This window comes from Ursus arctos, unplaced genomic scaffold, assembly GCF_023065955.2.
Source record: "Ursus arctos isolate Adak ecotype North America unplaced genomic scaffold, UrsArc2.0 scaffold_20, whole genome shotgun sequence".
NCBI classification, from domain to species: domain Eukaryota; kingdom Metazoa; phylum Chordata; class Mammalia; order Carnivora; family Ursidae; genus Ursus; species Ursus arctos.
In genome coordinates, this window is record NW_026622875.1 from 46,905,240 (window position 1) to 46,917,389 (window position 12,150).

A 12,150-nucleotide genomic window follows, 5' to 3' on the forward strand; every position below is an offset into this window, starting at 1 on the left:
TCCTGCTTAGTACCCTGGTCCATGCCTGGGTGTGGGTCTCTTTTGTCTTGCCAGGCTTATGAGGAACTACCTGAAAGCAGGGCCCAGTGCCCCTTCTCCTCTATTTTCCTCACTGTAGAGCCCAGCACAAGGCCTGGTCAAATGAGAGCTCATGGTATAATTGAGTTGATGACCACATAGGCGAATACTGCTCTATAAATGGACGAGAGAGAGAGAGAGAGAGAGAGAGAGAGGGAGAGAGAAAACAGTTGGAATGAAAGGTCTTTGCATAGCTCTTGCTTCTGCCTGCACGGCTAGGTTCCGTGTTGGTCACATGTCAGTTTCCTTGTTATTCGTATCTCAGCTGCAGTGTTACCTCCCAGGGTCATTCCTGATTCCATAATTGAAGGTAGCCACCCAGACACTCTCCAGCACATGACCCTGTTGTAATTCTCTGCACAGCACTTATTACCATGTAAAGCTTTCCTTGATTGTTTATATTGTATTGCCTGTCTCCCCCATAAATACAGGTTATTTATACTGTGTTATCTTCTTTATATAAGAATAAAGTTTCCATGAGAGCAGTGTCATTATCTGGCTTCCTCACTGCAGTACTGTCAGCACATACTAGCGGATCAATAAATATTTTTTGAATCACAAACAAATGAAAACAACCTCCGTTTGGACCCTAGACTCTTATTAAAAAGATTTAGGAAAGAAAGAAAGGCCCCAGGGACTGAACAGAACATCTAGATTCCAGAAGAATCTGTAGGATTTTCACTGGGGAAAGAGGTAACATTAATTAACTTCTTAAAATTGCTTTTATTAAAATGGAATCAAAACCATATTATGTGTGAGGTAGAGTAACAACAAAATGAAGATACTATGTATCCAGCTTAAGAAATATACTCAGGATCACCTTAGTAACAGAAGTTTATTACAGAGGTTCAATAGCATGAGATAGCACTGAACGTCCTTTCCTCCCTAGCCATATTGTTACTTGGGGTCCCCCAAAGTCAGACTGGGATGTCAAAAACCCTCATGAGGAAGTGGAAAAATAGCTTCACATTTTGTGGAATAAACCTAACCTCAAATTATCTGCTTTCTTTGTTCCATATCCTCATCTCAGGAGAATGTGATAATGACAGAAGTGTCACCACAGTTGCAAATCCTGGGAAGCAGGCTTGGAAACCCCAGAGAAAGGCCCAGGCCCTGTGTAGGCTGTTGGGAGATCAGCCTGACCCTGAGAGTTGGAAAAGGGCAGACAGGCTGAGTAGAGGCTTAATCTTGAAGCAGGAAGTCGTCTGAGAAGAGACAGCGGTTAATACATTCTGGTCAGGTTTGGTCTTATCTTTTTAAATCACCTTTCACCACTATATTGATTTCTGGGTCCTTTAAGAGGGATGGCAGATATTTGTGCCTCAGGCTGTCTCTGAAAGCAGACAGGTAGAGGTAAGCTGGGGCACATAAGACAGCTAACTGGCCTGCCCCAGCTTCTCTGGTGTATCTCCCCAGAAAAGGGCCCTCTGGAGAATAGGATAAACTGTGGCTTAAATAGCCTTGGCCATTTCCAGAGGCTTGTGATTTGCCCTGCTTCAGTCTTCTACACGTGGACTGAAATACCTTCCAAGAGACAAAGTGGGGGGGGGGGAACCCAGCAGGTCACAAACTCCTTCCCTCTGAGGGAGAACTGGACTTTGTCTTCAAGGCTATTGCCCCTGCCACACTTGACTGCTATAGGCTCTACTGGCTTGCTCAGAGCCCACACATTGAAACCTCTGATGCTCTGTCACAGACCCTCGCCTACCTTGCCAGTGGTAGACAGTTCCTACAACGTCAGACTCACCTTGTTCTGGCAGAAGCCCATCTCAGGGGCTGCCATGCAGCTTTTTACTTTCTTCCTCCTCTGACATCTAGGGCCGACTTGGCTACAAAGGCTGCTTATTAGTCCAGGAGAGCTAACTCCCCTGTAGGCAACCCTAACTCTGGCGGACACTTCTGGGAGATTTGTATGCTTTGGAGATGGTCCCCCCACCCTGGATTGGGCCCTTATTGTCTATAGCAGTGACCTTGGTAACGCACCCATTTAGTGGCTTTTTCTCTGTCTCATTCTCCTCATGGCCTTATTCCTACTTCCTGAGATCATCTCCCAAATAAACAGCACCCAAGGCCTTGTCTCGGGCTTGTTTTAGGTGATACCCAAACTGAAACATCAGCTGGTGCTCTCATTCCAGCTCTCATATGTAAACAAGTCAAGCTGCCTAGTAAAGGGAGACAGCTGCCATCCAACTCCAGCTGATGGTTGCCATGTGGACCTGCAGGCCCAGCATTGCTAGAAATCCAGGTTTAATGGGAAATCCTCTCTAAATGTTAGCAACTAATTCAAAACTAAAAACATTGCATAGTGCCCATCATATCTGCTGACCAGGTCAGGCCCATGAGCAGCCCACTTGGCATACAGTATGGGCACCAACCCCATGAATGGGGGGGTCTATTAAAAGGCTAGAACCCTAAGGATGGAAGAAAGGGTGAGGGAACAAAGAACAGGCTTCTTCCCAAACTTGAGAAGGGCCCGAAAGGGCCAGAGCCCTCAGATAACAACACATCAGAGCACACATTAACACACACATTGAGTGTTTACTTCGTGGCCAGCTCTCAGCCACAGTATCTCAATCTCACAGCCTCAGGAGGCAGATACTACTTTCATTATCCTCATTTTATAGGGAAACAAGAGCTCTCAGAAGTTGCAATTGAGCTGGGATTCAAAATGAGGTCTCGCTTCACTATTTACACATTATAGTCTCTCTGGGTTGCAACCCTTGATTCCTACAAAAGGATCCAGGCACTGGATGTTCTAATTTTAGGTTCACTTAGGAAAATCTCCTTGCCTTATTTTACAGATAAGCCTCAAAGAGGGAAAGTTCTTTATTGAGCAAAGCTAATAAAGGCAGAAGGGATGATAAAATAGGAACTCACCAGTATGCAATCCCTAATGAAACAATGGATCAAAACTAGGTAGATCATAATTTAAGCAGAAGGCTATTGGGTACCTGATTAATAAATCAAATCAGGTCATTTCTGATGTGATGCGAAAAGCAAGTACCTCTTACCTCCTATGATGTATACTTGCAAAAATATTAGAATCTGAGTCTGGATGAGCCTCTAGATCTACCAGTTTATAGTAAAAGTGGGCAACAGTAGGACATATTTAATGACACCATAGGGATACACTAGGCGAATCCAGAATATGAGAAATTTTAGGGCAAATGACCTAGTTTTTCCAACAAAGGGCAAAGAACAAGAGGAACTGCTAAGTACTTTTTACAGAGACTTAGGGGACATCAGCACAATGCAGCGTATGAATCTTGTTTGGATCCTGAGTTAGACAAATAACAAAAAGACATTCTATAATTGACAGGGCTGCTGCTCCAAAATAGGGTACTTTGCCTTACTGAATATTTCAAGCCGAAGAATCTGAGAAATGGCAGATGCTGGAAGGACTCTCTGACCTCCCATGAAGCAGGTCATGAGACCCTCATGTGAGAGGTGCCCTCCCGATACCCAGAAGAAAGGAGCATCCTTATCTCTTACAATGGAGGGACACTGAGAATTTGAATGACAAGGCCATGCTGTTTCCCCAATTTACTACACTTAGCTGATACCCTTCTGTCTTCTCAGTTTTCCACAGCTTTCCACTTTTCATCAAATCCCATATAAAAATACTCAGGTTTAATTGTTTCTTTGGGTCTTTATTTTTTTATGAAGGGCTCCCATGTCACATAAAACTTTCTTTTGTTAATCTGTCTTTTGGGATAGAGCCCCAGCCAAGAACCTCAAAAAGATAGGAGGAAGAAGGTATTTTTAAAAAGTATTTGAAAAGATATTATTAGGTGATATTAAGTAATAACTAAGAATTACTATTGACTTTGTTAACAATGATAATGGTGTTGTTACTTATATTTTTAAGTCCTTAGTTTTTCCGGAAGGCCAAATGGAACACTTACCATATGAAACTCTCTATACCTCAATATGAGTGTTTTGTGGAAAGGCAAGCTTTATTTCAAAGCAACCTGAAAAGAATAATGAGGTCCACAACTACAAACTGGTAGGAGGGAGCACAGAGTTACACATCCATTCCGCAGGGCCGCAGTTAGGAGTCTCGCCAATTTCTGTTGGTTGCCCACCACCTGCTCAGTTTCCTCTTTATGTTGAAACTGAAAAGGTAGAATTGAAGATGCCCATGATATCTCTGTTACCCAAATATGCCTATTTCAGGAAAGAGGACATCTGGAGTCAACTTAATCTGCTTAATTATTAAAATAGATATTTACACTGAGAATACAGTTCATTTAGTAGCTTTCTTCACATTTTTACATTTTAAAAAGAGCCACGGAAGGTTCAGTCATGTTTTAAGCAGTTGGGTTGGTAGAGATCCTGTCTTTACTTCTTGGACATGGATTACACTCAATTACTCCTCATGACAGCCAACTGAAAGATTATTCCATTGCCTTTGAAGCATTGGTTGGGTTGGCATCTGCGATGGTAGCCAAATAAATGAGATTTCTGTGTAACACATGCTGGTACCTATGCGGTGAAAAAGAGGCAAAAATTAGAGGCTTTGTTTTGCTGAACATGAACAAAAGACTGGAAAGGAATTTACCCACTCCTGGAATGGCACATCTATTGATTGGATGGTTCAGCATCACCAACCTCCTTGTTTAACACCAATGAAAATCTATCTAGAATCCATCTGTTCTCACTTGTCACTTTCATCACTACCTCTCTGGGTCAGGCCACTATCCTTGCTTAGACTATTGTATTGGACCATTGTCCTAACTGGTCTCCCTGCTTTACCTTTGCACTCCTACTCTAGTCCTCACATAGTAACTTAAGTGATTATTGTGCAGTTTAAGGCAAGGCTTGCCATACCTATGATTAAAACCCCCCAAAGGCTCCCATCTCATTCTGAGTAAAGCTGAGCCCTTCTAGCCCTTCTGGTGGCTTACAAGGCTCTATACGACTGGGGCCTCTAGTTATCTCTCTGACCTCAGCTCCTACCACCTTCCCTTTGCTCACTGAGTTCTGGCTGCAGTGTAAAAGAGCACCCCTTCCCAACAATTAGCCTGTTTTACTCTTACTCAAAGCACGTACTATTACATGGCTAACTGTATGATTTCCTCCCTCTAGATTCTAGACTCTAGAATGTAAAGTCCATAAGAACAGAGCTGGTACCTGATTTGATAAAAAGCAGAGCTGGTTTTGGTACTGATTCCCCAGTCGCTGAAACAGTGCCTGGTACTCAGTAGTAATTAAAAAATATTTGTGGAACAAAGTTAAAGAAGGGACAAGGCACTTCTATGGTATCAATATGAGCTTACTATAGTAGTGATTCTCAATCAAGGGGTAAAATTCTCTACCCAGGAAGACACAGCAGACTGAGGGGGTGGGCAGGAAGCATGACCCATGCAATGTGAAAAAGCCCACCAAGAAATTTTGATAACTTTCTTACCCATAGGCTGAGAATCACTACACCAAAAGGAATGTTTTGCAACTATTTTCCATATAGAAAAATGAGAGTTTACTATAAACTGCAAAAAAGCAAATTACCAGATGGCAGAACCAAATGTAAAGACTTACCCAAAGATGGGTATCTCTACTATTTCATTGAGCTCTTCAGTGAGGAACCATAGGTGATTTTTTTAGGGGATGGGAAAAGCATGGTTTTCTTAGAGATGTCTTCAGTAAGAATGAAATAATGTATTTTTCTATAAGAAATGGAGCATAATTCCTGGAGTACATTTAGAAAAGAGACTATTTTCTCTAATTTTGGTATATAGCTTGAGAGCACATTCAATTACTGTGCAGAATTTGCCTTTGGCCTAACTTGGAAGTCTTTTATTGGTCCCTGTGTGCATTACAGAACTGACTGCAAGTTAGAAAATGAAGGTGGCAGGGCGCCTGGGTGGCTCAGTGTCTTCAGCTCAGCTCAGGTCTTGATCTTGATCTCAGGGTGGTGAGTTCAAGACACCCTGTTGGGCTCCATGCTGGGCATGGAGAGAGAGAAGAAAGAGAGGAAGGAAGGAAAAGAGAGAGAGAGAGAGGAAAGAAATCAAGAAATCAAGAAAGAAAGGAACTTAGCAGTCTGATGGTCTGACCCACTCAGAAAAAGGATAAGCTGGGGATCCATGAGGGGAAAGGGGCCAGAGCTCGCACCTCCTGAGACTAGTTTTCCATGTGCTCCCTTCCGCATCCCTGTTGTCATCAGCAGACCTGTCTATGTGAAGGAGGTTTACAATGAGCATAATTCAAATTTTGAAGAGGGTGCCACGTCTGACGCCAGGCTTCACAATGTGCTGTCTGCGTAGTCTTGGGCAGGTAAGTAACCTCTCTGAGCCTCACCAGGGATCAAGCACCCAAGACTCCTAGTTCAGGACAGCTGCTGTATCACCACACTGGTTTCACCCTACACTCAAAAGTCGGGGGGTGGGGCGGGTACTTACTGGACGCACTCATTCGCCCGGCCTTTGTTCTGATACTCCACGATACAGCGGATGAGCTGGTCATTCTCCTCCAAGAGCTGAAACACCAGAGAAGGAGTCAGTGCAGCGCGTCATCGGGACAGCCGGGAACACTGCCCCCCAACTCTCTCCAGTGCGGGGCTGTCCTGCCCCGGTGCCTTTGCCAACTTCGTTCCCATCTCACTCCATACCCCTGCAAGTCATCCACCGCGCACACTACAAGCCTGAGCTGGGGTGCCGCTCATTCCAGGAAGCTTGCCGCACCCTCACCCCTTGGGATCTCAACTAAGGAACGTCTCTCTGCCCGAGTTAGCGCTCACCCGCTGGATCGTCTCCTGATTGACTTCCGCCTTTCCTTTCAGCCAGTCCGGTACGAAGGCCACCGACATCCCGGGAAGCCAGGTTGGACCCCGGCCTCGGGCCCTGCGGACCCCGGCGCATCCAGACCGGAGCCAACCTGCTCAGCTCCAGACGCACTACGGCCGCAACAGGGAACGATAGGCGGGACCCACGCTCTCGACGTTGATTGGGTCCTCCCGTTGACTGAACCGGCGGAACGTCATTTCTGATTGGGCGCGCGAAAGCGATGCTCAGAGCGTCGGCCTCGGCCCCGCCCCTGGGGCTCGGAGTTGTTTGCCCCTCCTTTGCATTTGCGCAGTCTGGAGGGCTAGCCTCGGGGGCGGGGCCCGGCGTCAGCTCCTAGCCTCTTAGGCACTGTGTCCCCTCTGTCTGCGGGAGTACCTTGCCCAGGGTCACAAGGGAATCGTGGCCGGAAACCAGATTTCTGGCTCCAAGTCCACTCCTCCCTCTTTCGACATCACTCTGGTGCCTCCAGATATGCGTCTGGAGCGTGAACCCTAGCCTTCGCCTCTGCCAAGCCAAGCTCTGCAGGGCCTCGGAAAACACTGGTGTTAGCTTTACTCTTTGCTGAGGGAGAAACTCGCACATGTGCCTATTTTTACTTTGGGTGGTAATGATGCTTATTAGGCTTACAGCCCTAAAAAGCACTATTATTTTCTCCATTTTGCAGACGAGAAAACAGGTGAAGTAACCTGCCTAAGATCTCACAGCTACTATGGGCAAAGCCGGTCGGTATCTGTCCACAGGCAGTATGGCTTTAGAACCCTTGTTCTTAACTACTGCCCACGCACCATACTGCAGAAGTGGGTCGCTGCAAGATGAAAGAAGGAAGTGGGGCCCACCCACCTGAGCCAAAGAGTTACAGCTGGCAACCCCTGAAACTCAGAAGTGGTTGACTTCTCTCTTGTTCAGCCCACCCATTATGGACATGGGAACAAGGTTGGTTTTCCCTGCAGCACAGAGTGAGCAGTAGTCACATCATTTGGGAGAAAGATCTTGGAAGACTTTACTCAAAAGGGGTCTGGGGCAATTCTGCCTCATAGAGCTTCATTTCCCTGCGTGGTGCCCCGATCCAGAGCAGTCTCATCTGCTTTTGCTGGGCTCTCCCTCCACAGTCCCCTTATTCAATCCTGGGAGGAGTCAGCTTTCATCCCATTTCACAGAGGGGGTAAACCCAGTGAGAAAAGTGGGGCAACACACCTGCAGGGCTTCCTGCTTCCCGAGCCTGTACTAGTAACCACAAACCAGGCTCCCTCCCCAGGGAAAGTCCCCAGAGGTTCTGCAGAAAACAGAGTGGGCAGAGAAGGAACCATCAGCAGAGTGCAGGCCTTGCTTAGTCCTATGCAGCTCTGTTGTTGTTTAGGCAAATGAGGAATGACAATAACAGAGATGGTGTTAAGCTGGGGCAGGCGCAGGGGACCAACCTGGTCCAGCATACAGAGAAAGCCCTCCAGGAGTCCAGATGTTTCAGTATGAAGAGGAAGTAGAAGTTACCCAAGTGACAGATATCCAGAGCCTGGACTCTCCCCTAGGAACAGTCAGAGCCATAGATGGTTTTAGGCAAAAGAGAAATGAGGTCAGAGATGCATTTTAGAGTTTTCCTGGCTATAATGTGGTGAAAGGTAGGGCAGCCAGACAAGAAAAAACAAAACATGGAGAGGGCTATTTGCTGCAGGTGTGCAGGCCAAAAATGGTGGGAGCAGTGAAAAAAGAAATCTGCGTTTGAAAGGAGTTGAGTTGGCGGGCCTTAGGGAATTAATGGTGGAGGGAGAGAGGAGTAATTAAGGATGACTTCTGGTGTCCGGGCTTAGGCAACTGAGAGACTGGTGATGTCATTTATAGAGACAGGGAATAGTGAAGGAGAAACTGACTGGAAGTAAGAATGATAAAGTCAGCCGTGGACATGTGCATGCAAGGTGATGTCATATGGAGATGTAGAAGTTTGTGGCTGGCTATTTGGGTCTGGAACTCAGGTTCAAGGGCTGGGTTGGTGATCTAAGCTTTGAGAAGCATCACTTGTAGAAACTGACTGGAACCATGGAAAGGATAAAGCTGCCCAAGAAGAGTGACTATACAAGGATGTGAATACCAGTTCTCATGGCCAAGGAAAAGAAAGTACAAAGGAGAATGGGGGTTGGGGAGACTAGAGATATAAGAGGAAATCCAGGAGTTGGGGGGGAGTCATATAAGAAATAAGAGTGACTGAGAAAGCAAGATAAGACAGCAATTACAAAGGCTGTTGAAAGGTCAATCGAGGTAGAGACTAGATCTTTGATGTCCTTAATGAAGGAAATTTCAGTGATGTGTCGAGGCAGCAGTGAGAATTGCCAGGGACAGTGAAATACAGGAAAGGTGAAGCAAATGGAATCTTTAGAGCAGGCCACTTTCCCCAAGAAGTTTGGCTGTAAAGGGGAAAAGGGAACGAAGGTGGTAGTTGGAGGGACAGAAGTTGGTGGGAGCTGAGGGCTATCACTTTAATGGTTGCTCTTTTCTCAGTGAAGGAGGCACCTGGGAGAGTGAGGGGGATGTTGAAGAGTGGAGGATCTGGGGATCATGCAGGTGATTTTGAGGTTGGTGTTGGGGAGAATTAGAGAGAGGCAAACATAGGAGTGCTGGACAGTGCTGAGGACCTGGTAGAGGTGGGCTATGTAAACACATAGCACTGATCTGTGTGGTTGTAAGATTTTTTTCCCAGCAGCACTTCTAGCTCAGGAACAGATTTAGAGAAGCCAGAAAATTGGATTTTTTTCCCCAGAGTTGAAGTGCTGCCAGACAGGTGTCAGAAGAAGAACCACACAGTGGAGGTAAGCATATTGGGAAGAAGGTGTTGGAAGTGATAGACCTTGGACTTTCAGCTGCTGGGGAAGGAAATCAAGATTGGAGAGAGGTGATACGCAGAACAAAGTAGAAGGCCAAGTGGACTGGAGGCTTCTGCAGGCCAGAGAACTGTGGGCAGACTTCTGGGAACAGCCCAGGGACAGTCAGAGATCAGGTGTCTGTATTTACAACTTCGGACGTGGAGCTCTTCTGCGCAGTGATACAGCAGTCCAGGGTGTGACCCTGGAAGTGCAGGGATGAAGAAGCTTGGAAGAGACACCCTCTGGGGTCAGAATGACCAGTGATTGGACAGGAGGGCTAGTACTTCAGGTGCCACGTCTCACTTCTGTAGCTCAACCCACCGTGGTGCCTGAGCCACACTGAGCCACACTAGCTGTACCAGTCAGAAAGTACAAAGCCCTATTATAAAGCATTCACATTGCAGGTTCTAAGAGCCTAAGGCTCTACATTCAAAAGCTCTGGGTTTTTGTGGGTCTGGCGCCAATTTTTCCTTCCCCATCCAAGCCAGAGCCTTGTTTTCATGACTTGTGGTGAGAAGAACCTGTTTTCATTCACTTGTGAATGCACTTTGAGAGGGAATCCTGGCCTCTTTCCTGGCACATACAGTGAAGGGGTTCCAATCTTCTTTACCAATCAAATCTCATTGATTTTATCCATTGTGCCTTTTATGACCTAGACTCATGATCATTCGTCACACAGGCCAACCCTGACTCAGTGCAGGAGGGGACTATACAAGGGTGTGAATACCAGGAGGCGGGGCTCCCTGGAGGTCGTCTTGGACTCCGTCATAATTCTCTTCTGTTTTCATGTTGTAATTTTTCTCTGGCTATGTAAGGCCTACTTCAATTTCCACCCATGTGGTGATGACTTTCAAAAGTCTGTGTCCAGCCCAGACTGGTACATGGAATGTATATTCATGTATACATTGTATATTCGACTGCCTACATTGACATCCCAACCAGAAATCTCAAAAGGTGCCTCAAATTCAGTTCATCTAAGATGGAACTAGTGATCATTCTTCGTTCCAAAATCAGATCCTCTTCCAGTGTTCTCTATATCTATGAATCCCTCTACTATCTACCATTCACTCCAGGCTAAACCGTGGCATTATCCTTGAAGCTACTTTGTCACCGTTTCACATCCAGATCATCACCAAGTCTTGTTGCTTCTGCTCCTATGTGTCTCTTCAGACTTCCCGGTTCTCTTTCTCCTCACCATCGCTCCAGTCCAAGCCCAAGCTTCAGCTCCATCCTTTCATGCCCAGATGGCTGCATTGGCTTCGCAGATAGTCCTATCAGAGCTTCCATGAGCCTTCTTAATTTTGATCTTAACTACAGCAGCCAGTGATTTTACAAAATGCAAATGTGATCAGTTTTCCACCATCCTAAACTTTCTACCATAGCCTACAAGATCCTACATGGTCTTAGTTCTTTCTAGTGGCTCTCACCCTATTCCTTACTCTCTAAACTCTGAGTTATTTGGGGGGGGGGTGGCAAAATATACATAACATAAAATTTACCATTTCAACCATTTTTATTTTTATTTATTTATTAAAGATTTTATTTTTATTCTTTTAAAGACTTTATTTATTTATTTGAGAGTGAGTGAGAGAGAGCACGAACAGGAGGGAGGGGCAGAGGGAGAGGCAGACTTCCCGCTGGGGCAGGGAGCCCTACGTAGCCTGGGCTTGATCCCAAGACGCCAGGATCATGACCTAAGCTGAAGGCAGATGCTTAACCAACTGAGCCACACAGGTGCCCCCATTTTAAACATTTTTAAATGTGCAGTTTTGTGACATTTAAAATTTTACATTGTTGTGCAGCCATCACCACTATTCATTTTTCAGAACTTTTTCATCTTCTGCAACTGAAATTATGTGCCGCTTAAACACTAGCTTCTCATGTACTACCCCATTTCTTTTCATCCCTCCAAGGAGACCTGCTGCCTTCCTGTTCTTTATACATACTCCACCCTCTGTCTGAATCACTCTCCTCTCCCTCTTTGCCTAGTTAGCTACTAGTCAGCTGGTGTCACATTCTCAAGGAAGCCTCCTCGGACCCCCAAGTTCAGACCAGAAGCTCCTGTAACTTCTCTGAAAAACCTTGTTCCTCTCTGAAGGGCACATAGTTTGTATTTGAGAACATGTGAGTAATTGTTTAATTGTTTGATGGGTGCTCTCACTCTGCCCTCTCTTAACATAGTTTTTAGTGTCAGGAGTTCCTCGTTGTGTCCCCAGTGCCTGGCATAGTGTCCAGCACACAGCAGGTGCTCAAAATTTGGTGGACGAAAAATAAAGACGAATTCTGTTTCCCTGCATTGGGCCATCCATCTGTGATATCTCTGAGTGCTTCCATCCCCAGACTGGAGTGTGTCCCTCCGGGGTCGGACTTTAGCACCTCATCCAGGGTGGCAGGAGGCGTGCTCTTTGGTTTGTCTATCTCGGGCTTCCCGCCCA

At 46.0% G+C, this 12,150-nt stretch overlaps 2 protein-coding genes across 2 annotated transcripts in view; one reads left to right on the top strand and one right to left on the bottom strand.

Annotated features, from left to right (window-relative positions):
- Positions 1 to 12,150, top strand: part of SEC22C (SEC22 homolog C, vesicle trafficking protein) — a 50,681-nt gene that overhangs the window by 7,086 nt on the left and 31,445 nt on the right. The window lies entirely within an intron of this gene.
- Positions 3,708 to 7,008, bottom strand: SS18L2 (SS18 like 2). The gene is made up of 3 exons (XM_026496817.4): positions 6,818 to 7,008; positions 6,480 to 6,556; positions 3,708 to 4,563 (listed from the first exon to the last, which is right to left on the bottom strand). The coding sequence occupies exons 1-3, from the start codon at positions 6,884 to 6,886 to the stop codon at positions 4,476 to 4,478; spliced, it is 234 nt and encodes a 77-aa protein (XP_026352602.1). The 5' UTR covers positions 6,887 to 7,008; the 3' UTR covers positions 3,708 to 4,475.

What these genes read in the sequence shown, in the direction of transcription:
- SS18L2 (XM_026496817.4), bottom strand. Translation starts at nt 6,886, where the DNA reads ATGTCGGTGGCCTTCGTACCGGACTGGCTGAAAGGAAAGGCGGAAGTC. An exon ending in ATCAGGAGACGATCCAGCGG is followed by an intron (nt 6,557 to 6,817) that starts GTGAGCGCTAAC and finishes CTGGTGTTTCAG; the next exon opens with CTCTTGGAGGAGAATGACCA. An exon ending in CGGGCGAATGAGTGCGTCCA is followed by an intron (nt 4,564 to 6,479) that starts GTAAGTACCCGC and finishes TTCACCGCATAG; the next exon opens with GTACCAGCATGTGTTACACA.